The sequence below is a fragment of the Spodoptera frugiperda genome, chromosome 9 (genome assembly GCF_023101765.2).
Source record: "Spodoptera frugiperda isolate SF20-4 chromosome 9, AGI-APGP_CSIRO_Sfru_2.0, whole genome shotgun sequence".
Classification (NCBI taxonomy): Eukaryota; Metazoa; Arthropoda; class Insecta; order Lepidoptera; family Noctuidae; genus Spodoptera; species Spodoptera frugiperda.
In genome coordinates, this window is record NC_064220.1 from 1716190 (window position 1) to 1732602 (window position 16413).

The window sequence follows — 16413 nt, forward strand, 5'->3', positions numbered from 1 at the left end:
TACTCCCAGTCTTCCCGTGGGTATCGTTAAGAGACAAACAAGAACTCATACTTGATGGTAGAGCGATGCAGCAGCAGCCTCCAATGGACTACCTGAAACACTCTTAGGGTCGGTTCATATCTGACGTAAAATAAGTCGACCATAGCATTGGTCGTACTTGTCATCGGTTGAGTGTCAACGGTCAATTGTTCTTCTATACATTTTGTTTGTTCTGGCGTTACGCGACCGATGATACGCGACGCATATTCCGTCAGATATGAACCGATCCTTAGATTAGCATCTCCAACCCACCTAATAAACATGGAGATTATTCTATATTCCCTTACTTATTACTAAGCAATTAGGCTTAACAGAAAACACCTGGTACAACTTCTTTTGTAATATAGTACATATTGAACCAAAAATCGTTAGTATCTTTGCAAGCAACCATTTGAAACGTAATTGAAATCAATGTTACTACTCACTCGTACATAATGTAAATGAACTTCCTTTATGAGTTGACAAATACATGTACTTCGACAATGCATCGGAAATTACTATTATTCACACATCAATTGTTTCTTCGCCTTTCTTACTTTCAATGTACATACATAAATTATTAGTTGCGTGTTTATTTTTAAGCTTTTTTATATTTTTTTAACGTTAATAAGTCTGCGTTTGGCCACCAACCTGCTTACTGCCAGGACGGCGAAGTGAAGATGTGGCCGAGGATGGAGCACACAGACTTAGAAAGTACCTATTTATTCAGACCTTGAGCTTGACCAGTTTGAAATAGTACATCAATTAACGTGTCACTGACATCTCACAACAACAGCCTATAAGTGGCCACTGCTAACCAAAAGCCTCTTCTCACACAGAGAAGGTTTTAGCATTAATCACCACGCTTCAATGTGTCAGTAATACAACACAATTTACGACATTAATGCATAGATATTAGATTATTAAACGCGGCGCTTAATTCAGCTTGTTACATGAAACAATAATTGATCAATTCCCGCGATAACATGATTACAATTTGTATTAGCTATCGGTGGCATTATATCTACTATCGAACTGTAATAACATAACTAGTTCTTTACATGATAGTAACAAGCTAGATTAGAAATAATAAGCTTTATATTAACTTTCGGATTCATTGAGTAATAAACGCCTGAAAGAAAGAATTTTTGGAAAGGCTATGATGGACTTTCCATGATGAAAACTAACCGCCGTCCTCAGAGTCTAATCATTAAATATCTCTTAGTACAAGTACAGTCAATGACTTGAATGAATCAAAGACTTAGCAATTTTTCTTAGCAGTTGACCATACAAAATCATTACTAAGGAATGATGTAAGCCTGATAATCGACAGTGTCCCTGAGTTTGTTACTAATTTTAATAAAATTATGGCCATATATGTATACCTATATAGAATAGAGTCAGACGTTATTTTGCGGTAATCTATGCTACACTAACAATACAACAATTTTTTCCAGTTTTTGTGTTGCACCTCTGCTGTGTATGTATTTAATTGCGTGTGGGAGGGTGGTGCTGCACACCGCATGCTGGAAATACATCCAATAGTGGTGTTATGGCCATGTGTTTTAATCTAGATAAAGGACTGCTCATAAAAACATCACAGACGGAAAATCTTTTCAACATTTTTCCAACGAAAAACTGCAACATCAAAACCCAAACTTACATTTCTCACCCAAAAAAAAGATAGTAAACAGACTATTCTAAAAAAAACCGTTGAAACTCCACACGTCACGTCAGCCAGTCGTCAGATGTCAGTCATTTGCGTCGCACACTGAATCTCGGTTTCATGTTGACACGATGCTACTTCAAAGCGACGGCGCGATGACGTCTGTTAGCTTTGAAACAAAGCATCCAAATGTGCTGGCCAATGAATGAACGCGTCGTCGTTTTGGGAATCGAACGCTTATGTTACTAACACGAGTTTTGGTATTCGAGTTACGTTTGCGTTTGTGATTGGTTGGGTTTATGAATTGGTTGGTGAATGAAGATTGGGGTGTGGAAGGAATGGTGTGATACAAAGATAGAAATACTTTAAAATATTATACGCCTTTTATCCATGAAGGGATAGGCAGAGGTGCACGTTACGGCACGTAATGCTACTGTACAATGTTTGTACCCACTTTTCACGAATTGTGTTTCAAGTCCCATGTAATAGTGGGTGAACCTATTGCAATATATACTGGGCACAATTACAGACTCCGTTCTACTACTGAGTATTTTTTTAAACAATATAATTTCATAAAATTCAAAACATTCTAAATCGTTTCCAATTAAACTTCACGGTAACGCATTTGTAACTCATCGTGAGTTGCATGTTTTGGAACACATTTTCTCCTATGCCATACAAAATATAATTTATTCAACAAACAGTCAGAAATGCTATACCTACTTATCAATGTACATACATCTCAGTATTTTGTATACCCGTAAGATGTCTTTCGAGAACATTCAGATTTATTAAAACCACCGCTGTCACTCGTATCGTTTCTACCCAAACATGTCAACAAAACATTGTTTCAACATTTATTAATATAACTTTCACACAAAATTAGATAATGACTACAAGTTACACAAGTTGATGACAGACAGAAGGAAAAGTTTCACAAATTGTAAAATTAAATTAATAAGACAACAATTTTGGGGAGTTATGTTCTCAAAATTACACAATTTGTATCGTTATGTGTAATATTAAATGGCATTTAAGTGTTATTATACTAGGAAAAGTTTGATATGTGAGAGAAAATAACAGAATGACTTTAAATGATTTAATTGAAATACTTGATAATACTTTGCTCTAGTTTTACCAGTAAGGTAAAAAGTGCCTGTACCGAGTTTAAAAATTTAGTCTGTATTTTTTTTAACAGAAATGCTGATCATCTTTCTACATCAACAGTCTGTGGTAAGTAGTAAATTGCGAAAATAATAGACGATAGATCAACCTAAAAGATTTCTTATAATTTGCGTATATCTTTCCAATTTTAGTATTATACTACCGAAGTAGTATATCTAACACATACTAAACATTTCTTTATGTGCTGCACTGTCAGTCAGTCAACGACAGTCGCCGCATCGTGTCGCGGAATGCTGCTCTTGAATATGAGCCCCTAACATGGCTTGAAACTAGTCGAGTTCCTCGTCAAATAGTTACGTAATTAAGCCAAAAAAACATAATAATGACTTAATCAGAAATTCAGGTTTATCGGAGACCGCTGTTATCCAGAATATTCCAGTCTCTGTTGAATATGTAATCAGTTCTTATGATACAAGTAGGTTGAATTGCAGTAGTGACTGCCGTATAATCACACGGACTAGGCTCACCTAGCCTTACATACAATAAAACATATTTCGAAACATTCAGCGGTTTTCAAACCAAAGACAAAAGTATAAAAGAGACATAACATTTAGTTCAGCAAAGTTTCCGTTCAAGTACTTGCAATATTGAGAGGAATCGTAAATGAAATATTGTACTTGTATATTTGACAGATCGTATATCACTCGTGGAAAATCTACATAGTAAACTGTATGTCTTTATTATGATAGATGGTGAATAATGTGATAGATTTATATGTATTGTCTGTTTTATTTTAGCATGCTTTTAACTGCACGGTTGGTGCAGTGGCTGGACAACCGGCTGCCGCGCAAAGTGTAGAGGAATCCCACGGAGTAATTCTTTGTGTGATCCACATAATGTTGTTTCTAGTATGAGCGACGTGTGTATATGAAATCGTATGTTAAACATGACATAGGAAAAAATCTCAGAGTGGGGTAACGGATTAAAATAAATAAAAAACATGAGCAAAGTTTCTCTGAGTTTTTCTAATTATAACTTTAGTGAGACATATTAAATTAATTCGTTTGTTAACCATCGCACATATTATGATTAAAAGCCTCTGGAGTAATCTTATATTATACTATTTCATAAACTAAAATATAACAAATTGGACTATAAAAATAAACAAAAAAAGCTATAAACAAATTACTCATCAGATTACAATTCCCATTAGCCATAATATAAATTAGGTTGCTTTCAAAGTGCTATGTCTATTCCATCAATATTATATACATCAGAGATGGTGAACCTTTACCTTAACCTTAACAACTGTCATTTTTAAAGAAATGTTTTTGAGGTGCTTTTTTTTTGAATAAGAGGGTTAACGAACAGACCTCCTTCTGCGTCTGGAGCACCAGATGGTAAGCAATCGCCGCCACCCATTAACTCTTGAACACCAGAGGCGATACAAATGCGTTGCCGGCCTTTTGGGGGTTAGGAATTTAAGGGTTATTGAGGAATCGGGGATTGGGAAGAGGGTTGATTAGAGGTAATTGGGCTACATGTGTCATCAAAATATGTTTTTTCCAGTTACGCGTTAAGCAAAATTGATACTGAACTGGAGTTATTTGTGTAACCTTGAATCTTTAATGTTATTTATATCTGAATATAACAAGTATAAGACAAATTTTGTGATCAATAACGCGTTCAAAATATTGTACTGCATGCCATCAACGGCACGCGTGCCAATGGTTCACCATCCCTGGTATACATATATTTTCGTTGTACCCAACAACGTGTTCTGTTTGTGTACAAAATTAATGACTCCATTATTTACGATAGTGATGAATAGATACTTACTGTCAGTAGCCCGTACCGCGTCGTAAATTTCCTGCAAGTACGCGTAATTCCTAAAAGTTTTTACGTCGTCGGGAAGTCTTCGTCTGTGAACAAAATGCTTTTATATTTTTACGTTCATTAACAATGTAATGGGCAATAACAATGAAAGGGAAATGTTTCTATTTTGTTTTATGCTTTGTTTGTTACGAATTACGCTTCGAATTGGTTTGTTTTTCCTTAAAGTGTATTGATGTGGATGCAGAATGTGTCTGTTCTTGTTTGTTGAGCACACGTGTTCTGTTGAGTCGTCAACATTTATTTTATTCTTAGTTACTTTGAGAAACAGACTGTATTCTATTGTCTACTTTGTGCTGTTATTTATAGAATACTAAATTGTTTGGCTTTTGACTTTTTTGTTAGTTTACACTTGACTTTAAATTTTTCCCCATGTGTAAACTCGTAGGATTGGTTTTCATGACAAATATTCAATTTCATCGAAATAAATGGTTCTCATTAAAATCTATAGTTAGATATAAAATAATGCACTATCTCGATCACTATTGAGATTTCTGCAAATAATTCTGTAACGGCACAATTTAGATTCAATCACGACCCAAAAATTGACTTCAAAAAGTTAGTTTACGAAGCCACAAAAACGGTTCAACCTTACACAATTTCAATTAAAGCTAAAAGCCATGTATCTAAAACAAAGAACAAACAAACATATATATAACTTCCCCCTGATACTCTTAAGCGTATTACCCGACCGTTTTAAATAGTCTTCGTAATTAAATATGATTTTGCAAGCAAGTACTACTTAAGGAATGTGGGTGTATTCTATTTTGATACGGTTTATATTAACATACATTTAGGCGTAATGTGTTTGATCATTAAGGATGTAGCGTGGGAAAATGATCTTTATGTAATTTGCTGGTTGGGACATTATGGTGTGTAAATGGTTTGGCTTTGAATGCTTATACTGTTGTTGTCTGTAGCAATTGAGTGGAGACGTTTTGTTAACTTCCATTTACATCCCTATCATTTATGTTTTTTATTGGATTTAATTTGAATTATAAAAGATCTTTAGAACTTGATTTCGACACCAATAAGTGAAATAGAGACTAAATAAATTATGTACAATGGTGGTCACATGCGCCTGACCACCACTAAATTAATGTTTGCTTGCACTTGATGAGATCCGCTGTCTAGCCCCGCCCCATGACCTTGAATTAACAAATGAAGCGGGGTGGTGGGCAGTATAAGGGCTGGGACTTGTAGCTTAACAACATTAAACGCACCACTGACTAAGGGATTACACGTGTTACGTCACTAAGCTGCGACATTATCGTTTTTCTGTTAGATAAGACATTTTTGTGGTATGGCTTACTGTTTTTGCTGGGTTCAAGCAATAAAAATTTGAAATGATCAGGCGGATCTGTCCTCCACTGTACTTACACTTGAAGTAAACCAAAGTAAACTCAGGTATTTTACCCTGATTGTCTTAAAATAGTAGTTTTTTGGAATTATTAACAAGGGAACATAAGGGAACTGAGAGTGCAGAGTGCATATTTATGTTATTTTGTGCACACAGTTATTTGACTTATTCAATTATTATGTCACGTGCAATAACATAGTAGTTTTTCAAACCAGAATCATTATACATAGTCCCTAAGGAAATTATATACAAGGCCTACTTGGAAAACCTCCACCAAACATAGGATCTACACAAATTAGTCGCAATTTCTATCTTACAAATTTCAGCTATTTCCATATAAGCCAACTTTTAAGGCAGCTTTAATTTTGTGAAGTAGTTTGTGCTAGAAGCAGTGCCAACAACAATGTTTAGTGATAAATATGGTGATTCAAGTTTTCGTGATTTTTACACACAATACAAATATTTACTGGGTGGAAGAGATTTTTGACGTCCAATTTGAATAAAGGGTCTTTGTGTATGGTTCTAGATCAAGTTAAATAATAATATTTTCGCATCGCAAAGGGTCGCAAACGACGTTTCATAACCGCTTTTTTCATAATATATCTAGGTAAGCCTGTACCCTTACTATGAGTTTGCGTTACTTTAATAGAAAAGACAGCGCGTTCGGTGTTCTGATTGGTTGTGTATTTGAGGCGGCCAATCAGACCGCCGAACGCGCTCTTGTTTCGATTAAACATACTTATACTAAGGGTACTGATATAGCCCCAACTATCTGAAAGGTACTAATTAAACGAGATATTAATGTTACATAGACTAATTGTCATAGTAATAATTTAACATTTCAATTGATTTTTAGAAACTCTATCAGGTGAGTTCATATGTGACGCACAATACGTTGAGCGTATCATCGGTCGTACTAACGTATCAACGGTTGAATGTCAACTGTCACGTATTTTTCTATACATCTATCTGAAACTGAACGACGCATATCTCGTCAGCTGAATACCATTTTGATCTTATCCGTGGAATAAGACGTATACACGTATTTTCGTGCCTGACTTTTACCAATTTTACGCTCATTCATTACCTTTCACAGTTAACAGTTATATTTAGTAACAATTACTAAACCGTCGTCTTGGATGAATTTAATTGTCATACATAGGTACATTACGTACATAAAATAAATCTCCCGATCGATTTCAATCACGTAGGAGATGTAGTGCACAAGTGTGTGCGCATACACAAGTGCACTCTCTGTTCCCTCACTCTCTAAACCCGAGAGGACCGCAGATCGACACGACCTAAGAGAGGACAGGTACAGGACCAACGGCTTTATGTGCTTTCCGAGACACGGATGTGAAACATCACCGAACTTTCTAACTCCAAATAATAGTAATTTTACTGAGAAAATGCCATTTTGAATTTTTGGCCGGCGCGGGTATCGAACCACTGCAATAACGTGTGTAAAATATTCAAACCCCACCTCCCAATGTGAATTTAATTTGATCTAGAATCACATATCTTGTGGATTTCATTTATTGTTCTATATATTATATATAAACGAGATCCCTTCCACCCCTATTTAATAAGAATCACAATATTACTCACTTAAGTTTTCCTCTTGTTTTACTTGTGTAGATCCGCATAAAAAACCTGGATATTGTTAGCCATATTGGATTGGGCTGGAAGTCGACCCTATTTGGGACCAAAATTTATTAAAATTTTAGTTTTTTGGGACAAAATGTAGGATTTTATGTGGATTAGGATGGCTAGTATAAAGTTATAAACTGTCTGTAAAATATTTTCGCATAAAATCGAAAGTAAAATAAAATAACTATGTTGACCTCTTATCCTCATAAAAAGAGGTTAACTTAATTAATGTAACCTCTTACAATATTTATTTTATGTTATTTTTCTAATCATAATTTATAACTACCATTAACAGCATATAAAAATTAATAACTTTAATTAAGAGTATGCAGCTTCAAACGAAACTTTTACTTTGATATTTAGCTAAAATAATATTAAAAATAAATAGTGTTGTAACTTTGAAAACAAATTTAACTTTTTGCTTTTAGTAGAATATAAAAAAATAACACGAAGTTTTCAGCAATTTTGTTGTTGATCCCATGTAAAAGACTAAAGGCAAATTTATAATTAGAAAAATGCAAATACTAGCACTTATTATGTATGAAAACTGTAAAATAATGTATCTAGAACCTATTCTCGTTAATTTTACATACCTAATAAGGTACATGAGTAATTTTTATTTTAAAGTCCGTCTTGTACATTATTTGAAAATATTAGACACGTATTTTATTTAATTTCTTACCGAAACAAATACTTTCGAATATATATCAAGCTACGCAAGTATTCTACGTTTGCGCCATCTAGGAAAACTGTACCCTTAGTATGAGTTTGCTTCTGATTGGTTGGTTCATTCACGGCAGTCAATCACAGCGCTGAATGCGCTCTCGTTTCAACTACTTCAATCGTAAAACAAACTCGTACTAAGGGAAACTGATCGCACTGAATTACTCCTAACATATTTGCGCCTGTTTAGGCTTACTCTTGTATACGTATTCTTAATATAGTTTATGATTTATTTACAAAATAATACTTACAAACAGTGGTATTTGTCATAGTGTTCCGCCTGGTTTTTTGTTAGAGCCGTCACTGCTGCGTGTAAGCACTCGTTCTGAAACAAAAATAAAATATTTTAGTATTTATAAAATGGCGACTGACTTGTCTGTACCTTATGGAATTAAATAAATCCAATGTACTTTTTTGTTTCTTATAAACAAAATTTAAGGGTTACTGTTAGACAGTGTTATAAGAAAGTAGATGATTTTCATACAGAGATATGCAATGCTACGTTGCTGTGAGTGCGTTTGGCTTCCACCAATCATATTCATTGGTACACATAGTTTAGCACTGGTGGAAACGAACTCAGCTAAGTTATGTTTTTTTATATGGAAAGATGCGTGCTATAGATGTGAACTATAGATGGCTTCCCTACTATCGATACATCGTTTACTCAAGCTACGCATCTTACTCGCATAGCTACATAGCTTTGTATCAGTGAAAACGGTCACATAGTTTCACAGCTTAACTATTACATCTTCGTAGTATGGCTCTATAGCACATAAATAAGCATCCTTAGCGCCGCTAGACTCTTTTGTCATTATATTTTTATACCTTTAAGTTCAGCTCGCATTTCATTAATTTGTCATAATATCTAGGAAACATTTGACTCAAATCCTCAAATATGAAATATATTTAGTTCAAATCGTCATGACGGATCGTTTACCCGAGTGTTCAGTCCATTAAACGTATTTTCGAACTCTCGAAGTTTTTAATGAGCTTCTTATTGGAAGGGAAAGTGATATTTGAAGGGAAAGCAATGAATTCAAATTGCCTAATTTAGGTAACTAGTACTTTTGGTAATGACTTTGATTCGGATCCAATTGCTACTTTTACTACTTTTTAAATTGCGTAGTCAAATGTTATTTCTTTTTAATATACGTAAAATCTAAAATAGGAAATTATTCAATTTACTTTTTTTACTAAAAGAGATTTAAATGTGGGAGAGCCAGGCTTCGAATTGAATGGGCCGGCTCGACCGGAGTGATACTACGGCTTCATAGAAAATCGACGTGAAACAACGCTTGCGTTGTGTGAGTGAGGTTACCGGAGGCACAATTACCCCCCTTCCCAATCTCCGACAGCAAAATTAAATACTCTGTCCAACCCCATTAACATAGCAGAACATATTTTACAACATCAAAGAAGTAATAATTCACAAAGAACTTGAGGAAATAATAAAAAGAGAAGCCATTAACATTTTCACTCAATACAAATTTCCAAATTCCACAACACTAGCAGTGCCATATCTGTCTTTGTGATCTCCCCTTTCAATTATAGGGACCCCTCAAATTATTATAAATAGAATTTATAACCGGCGTCGACAATCACCTAATTAATTTCTATGACAACTTATTTTGACAGATTCGTTTTATTATAAACTGATAGAACTGTCAAGTTTCAGTGATTTAGTAGATTTCAAGTTTTGATTCGTGTACGGTAGTAGGATAATTGATTGTCGAGTCCATTTTGTTCGTTATTTGTTTGGCTGTTTTGAATATTTTATTTATAGGAATAAATTTGAGCCATATTTTCGTTTGTAGTTTGATTCATGTTGCATGTCGTGATTTTTAAAGCAGACTGTTGAATACATGAGTTGTTTTTTAGTTCGAAACATGAACAAATTTTACAAAAGTTCTATATAAAGTTTCTACAAATTGATTGCTTCATTTCAGTGATATGATTATCAAGTGTTAACCAAACGTTTTAAGTAACTTTATTCTTACTTTCTGACAAACTATGGTGATACTTACACTATTGTTTGTTAGAGATTCAATACAAGTTTTATTCCGCCTTAATATGTAGATGACGCCTATCTAGGCTTACATCTGTAAGTCTCCTTTAAGTTTCTAATAGCACGTCACTAAACTCGATTTTCAGTTCTTTATATCCAAGCACCTAATAAACCAAGCATTATTACAGTAAACCGAAAATATTAACGAAATTTTCCAAATTTCTGTACCTAACAAGAAAATATTCCAGCATAATTGACGGTGACAAAACAAACATCATGAAATAATATCTTAGTTAAAGTAGACGCTTTTAAGCGTTGAAAAATGATATCCAGACGGTCTGGGGTGATCAAGCGAGACATTGAGTGTCGGCTCGTTTCACTGAGATGGACGAAACAACTTAATTTAGACGAAAATATCACATCTTATCATTATATTTGCAAAGAAAATATTGTTGGAGATCTGTCGTTAGGAGACTCTTTATTTGATGAAATTAACACTTGGATTGGCATAATTTTAGGCTCTATGATATTGTTGATAAAGTTCAATATCTATAATCTGAAGAGCCATTATCACCATCAACGGTCTGTGTGGGACATATAGGTCTAAAGGTTTCCTCTACAAAAATAGAGACTTGCTTGTGATTGACATTTAAAAGGATCAGTTTTTCAGAGAACGCTATTGCCTAGTTTCTGGTAAATATGTGGTCAAATAAATGTTTACATTATAACTTTCGTGAGACATACTAAATTAATGATTATGATTTTTGGCTTAATCACGTAACTATTTGACAAGAAACTGGACTATTTCAAGCCATGCTAGACGTTCATATTTATGACAAAGTCGTGGAAAAGCTGCTGATGAATATAAACCTTTAGGATGCAATAAAACTACTCGAATTTGTCGTCAAACAGTTAATAAGTGTGGTCCCATGGTTGACTCACGACACCCATGGCAAGAGTAGTCGACAATTATGGTCTACTCGCCTGTTGCTATACGGCTGGAAATGTGCTAATAAATCTCCTCTGCCTTCACTACACGACTGAACTCTACTCATAGACGTACTAAATCTTCCAAATAACACCAATGAGGCAGAAAATACATAGCTCACGTCAAAATATCCGCTATAACTAGAATTAGATCAGGTGTTAACCGGATCAGCGGCGAATGGTAAGCCGACTACGAGTGAGGACATGAAGCCCTAGCAAGCACTGCAAGTCGATGGAAATATCAGTATATTACGCGTATATTACAGGGGAGGAGATATTTTTGTAACGTTGAAGTTTTATTATGTCTATGATGGTGAAACTAGTTAAAACTACAGGCTACAGTCTTATGTTAAACATTCTTAAGCTATCTGAGAAAGAATGTGGTGTCAACCTTAAAGATTTGTGAAGGTCATAATATGGTAGTCGGATTTTTATAAACGTACGTTTTTTTTTTACATGGAGAGTAGGGATAATATTTTATGACGATTTTCCGTTAGTTAGGTTATAAAAAAATAATAGACACGTATTTTTTATTTTGTTATATACGATAACAATACTTAGATGAATCAAAGTTGAGGAGTGAGAGCGAATACGTAATTTTTACGTATAAAATGTACTTAAATAGGAGTAAAGTTTCTAGGCTTATATTATACATAAAAGTATATCTTCTTACACGCAAGGCGAAAAGCATTTGAATAAAAAAACTATAATATGCCTGTGGTTTCCCTATCAGTTTAGTTAATGACCCTATTTTTGACGTGAAATACGTATTTTTAGAAGGTTATCTACAGGAAAATTAATTTGATATTGACTTTGTAAGCTTTCAGGATACTGTAATTAAAGCATTTTTGTAAGTGATCCAGAGATAGATTTCATAGAAATCATTTCATAGGAAAAAGAAAAATTTATAGCACTTTCAAGGAACTACTTCTACAAAAAAAGCAATCAAATTTTTTCGTGTTCTATTATTACTTTTCCTAAGATACTAAGATAGTATTACTTTTCCTTTTACACAATTTGATTGCTTTTTTTGCGAAAGCCTTAGACAAAACGAAAAGGGATTGAGTGTGCTATCTATAGCAAGAGATTTAACTTACTTATAACCTCTTATTCTGTTGAAAAACAGGCATAATAAATAATAATAATATTCGAATATTGCTCTAAGCTCGAAGACTAAAACCCAAATAAGTCAGAGACAAAATGTCGCAAGATTATGACGTCTATTGTCTTAGGAGAGGCAATTCATCAAGACACCGCGTTTAAACGAGACCGTTACGAATGCGGCAAAGCAATGTTGCGAAATTGGTCCTTTTGCGCTTCGGAGCTTAGGAAGGAAAACAATGGATGCAATAATAATATGAGAATTCAGATTACTTTGTGCTGAGTTGTTTTTAAATTTTATTTATTTTTAGTCTATGTTAGTATTGCTATATATTACACATCACATCAACAACCTAATGTGGCACTGACCAAAGCCTCTTCGCACACACGCATTAATCACCACGCTTACTCAATGCGGGTTGGCGATTTCGAAAATACAATATTTAAGAACTTATAAGCCCAGATTTCCTCGCTATATTTTCCTTCACCGTTTGTCAATGGTGTCTAAATAATCTTAGAAAGAACATGTAACTCGGAAAAAGTCACATTGATACTTCTCGCACCCTCATGCATGAAGAGTGGGCGTCTTAAACCTCAGGGCCACCACGCCACACCCCCCAAAACAAAAAACTATACCTAATTAACATGAAGCATCATCACTTAAGACAGCGTGTAACACAACACCTTAAGTGAACGTCACAAGATTCGATGACGTCACGAGATGAATGGCGGGAAATGGAGTAAAAATGGCCGCCACGAAGGTATCGGGTGGCTAATGGATAGGGTGCTAAGTTTGTTTTGATTTCTCTCCGGTTTTCATTTAGGTCGGAAAATATATTCATTACTAGGCCATTTTGTACTGTGAGTCATAGTTGACTACATAGTGTGGGCGTTGTCATCAGTTTTTTAACTGATGCCTCGATGTCAATATTAAAAAGTTTTGTGTTTGATAGGATTTTATTTTTAGGACAAAACATCTACTTTTTTCGATAATTCTGGTATTGTTTGAAATAAACTTTACTAAAAGTTTCGTCTTTATTCTTTAAATATTGTTGTTCTTATTAAATGTTTGGTTTATTATTATTCCAGTTTTATTTGTGAGTTCCTTGAGCGGAGAAAAACCTTTACCTATGTACCACGCACAGTTTCAGGGTGTTTCTCCACTAGAAATATGTGATGATGTAGCTGTGCGAGTAAGATGTGCTATGAAAATGCGCCACCGCAAAGTAGCTTTGATCGGAAAATGTGAGCACCTCCAGTATGCTATGTATCGATAGTAGGGAAGCCATCCATAGCACGCATCTTTCCATATAAAACATTGCTTAGCTGAGTCCGTTTCCACCAGTGCTAAGCTATGCTAATATAAAATACCTAATACTACTTTACCCAACCCAAACATACAACCCTTTATTCAGTCACTACTCGCCCAAATAAGCAATCTGTACACTAATTTCAATGAAAGTATTGAACATGTGGAGAGGCATGTGGATTTGGCACGGACAGTCAATACCTACACATCTTTATGTACTGGCCTTTTTCCAAATAGGTCGCTCACTATATGTTAGAGGGTTTACGCAATATGCCTATTGCAAGAGCACATGTACCACTCCCGAACATCGAGTACTTACTGAGGATTTTTGGGAACAGAAATGTTCCAGAGAATATTATTTGGAAGCAATAACTACAGTATTACTTGTAGTATGTGGTAGCCAATATTGACCCAGTATGTGCTTTGTTGGTATCTCAATTTTATGTCACAAAGCACGTATCACAATATTGCAAACGATTTGATGTAACATGCTGGAATAAATTCAATATGAAACGTCCTCTAACTGGTAATCTCAATAACATCTAACTTATTTTTTGACAGAAACTCTATAGGACTTATAGTATCAGTGGAAACAGTGTCATAGTTTCACAGCTTGGCTATCACATTTTTGTAGCATAGCTACATAGTACACCTTTGGTGGAAAAGTCTCTACTTTTGAATTAGTACTCTGATTCAAACGAAGTAGCAGCTTCAAAGCAACGTTTAAAAAGCGTTCACGAAATTAACATAGTGGTAGATAATGATTTTAAGAGTGTTTTACGACAGCAAAAATTTTACCCTTAGTACGAGTTTGCCGGCTCTAATAAACCAACCAATCTACTACCGAACGCGCTCCCGTTTCGATTACTTTCAATGTAAAGGAAACTCGCACTAAGGGTGTTAATAATAATATGTATACTTTTCCACCATTACCCATACCGACCTCGATCAGTAAAACTTAATGTTGTAAGAGACTCGGTAACATAGACAAAGCTTCTTTAAAGGATCATTAAAATAATTTGAATAAATAATTTAAAGGCTCTGTTGGGCGCCATATTTAGTTATGTAAAATACCTATTATACGAAATACAATAAATTAAATTATACCAAGTTATTTCAGGAACCTTCATAATTGATGGCTTAGTGACAAATGTCCCCAGATGAGAATTATTTCAAAATTTAATAAGGCCTTCTGATATTTTATTGAAATGCGACTACAAAATTAAATCTGTAATAGCCGTTATTTGAATATCATTATTTTTATTATTTAAATTGACAATCGTGGCTTTTGAACGTGATGTCTTGGTTTCAATATCCGTGGTTTATTTTAATAGGCTCCACATAGCAAAGATATGATACCTTTAAAGGCCGGCGACGCACTGTCACAGGTTTCCAACATATTTTAGAATTTTTGTTTATTTTCGTTAAAATACAATTATGACTGCAACACATAAAATTTATTCCACGGAAACGCGGGCAAAACCACTGGCAGAAGCTAGTTTGTTTATATATCTATATAGTTATAAAATTAAGAACGCTATTCCCCCGTCAAACTATCTTAACAGTTTTTTGGGTTTATACATCGTTTTCTTTTCTATAAAACATAATTGATTGAAATAAACACAGTTAATCAGTAAGAAAACTATTATCACTATCACGTACAAAAACTTTCACCCAATTACTGTACATTGTTCCGCCAATCCGAATTCCCAATGAACCACTCAAGGAATGAAGCAAGGAAGTAAATATTGGCTGACTCCTGTTAATGTAAATATTAAGTACGTGCCGCTGGTATTAGGACGGCGTCTAATTTCCGACTTGAGACGCTGCCGAGGCTGCCGAGGGTAGCCGCAAGAACGTGGAATATTTAATAAGCATCATTTTAAATACATTTGTTATGGCTATAAGTAGTACCTAAGTAAGGCTTGTTTATTTACTAAGGGGGCTTTTCAACTGAGATGTGCTATATAGCTGTGTTATGAAGATGTAATAGCTAAGCTGTGAAGCTATGTGACCGTTTGCACCGATACTAAGTTATGTAGCTGTGCGAGTAAGATGCGCAGCTCGAGTATAAGATGTATAGATAGTCATTCATAATACACAACCATACCACGCATCCATAGGACGCATCTTTCCATATAAATAACATAGCTGAGTCCGTTTTTACCAGTGCTAAGCTATGTGTACCAATGAATATAAATATGTCAGTGATGTTTAAAAAAAAGAAATTTCGGTTTCAAAATATTTAAGAATAGCGTCTAAAATTGTTCGTAGCACTTAGCAACACATTCTTGGCTCCGTATCCCTTTCTATCCAATATCAAACATTTACAAAACAGATAATACCAATACCAAACGTAGGTAATTGAAAATATAAAAAAAGAAACACAAAGAAACTATCCAACAAAAGACACTACATTACAACATACAATGAAAACATTCCAACTTTTCTTTTCACTAACATACTAGAAACCGTAGCTAAATAAATCACCTTTACGTCAAATATGTTCGTAAAGTTTGCACCGACACAGGTAGCTCGTATAATATATACGTTCCGCCACAACCATTTTGTCGAAA

The 16413-nt window shown here is 34.6% G+C and overlaps 1 protein-coding gene across 2 annotated transcripts in view; it reads right to left on the minus strand.

Moving 5' to 3' along the window:
- The window catches only part of LOC118271253 (head-specific guanylate cyclase), a 105001-nt gene that overhangs the window by 41071 nt on the left and 47517 nt on the right, over positions 1 to 16413 (minus strand). The window contains exons 3-5 of one of the 2 annotated variants that reach the window (XM_050695867.1): positions 8687 to 8760; positions 7671 to 7757; positions 4649 to 4731 (exon numbers count right to left, since the gene is read on the minus strand). In XM_050695867.1, the coding sequence (XP_050551824.1) occupies positions 4649 to 4731; positions 7671 to 7757; positions 8687 to 8760 (244 nt within the window). The remainder of the gene's footprint in view (positions 1 to 4648; positions 4732 to 7670; positions 7758 to 8686; positions 8761 to 16413) is intronic. The other variant, XM_050695868.1, reaches the window with a different exon arrangement.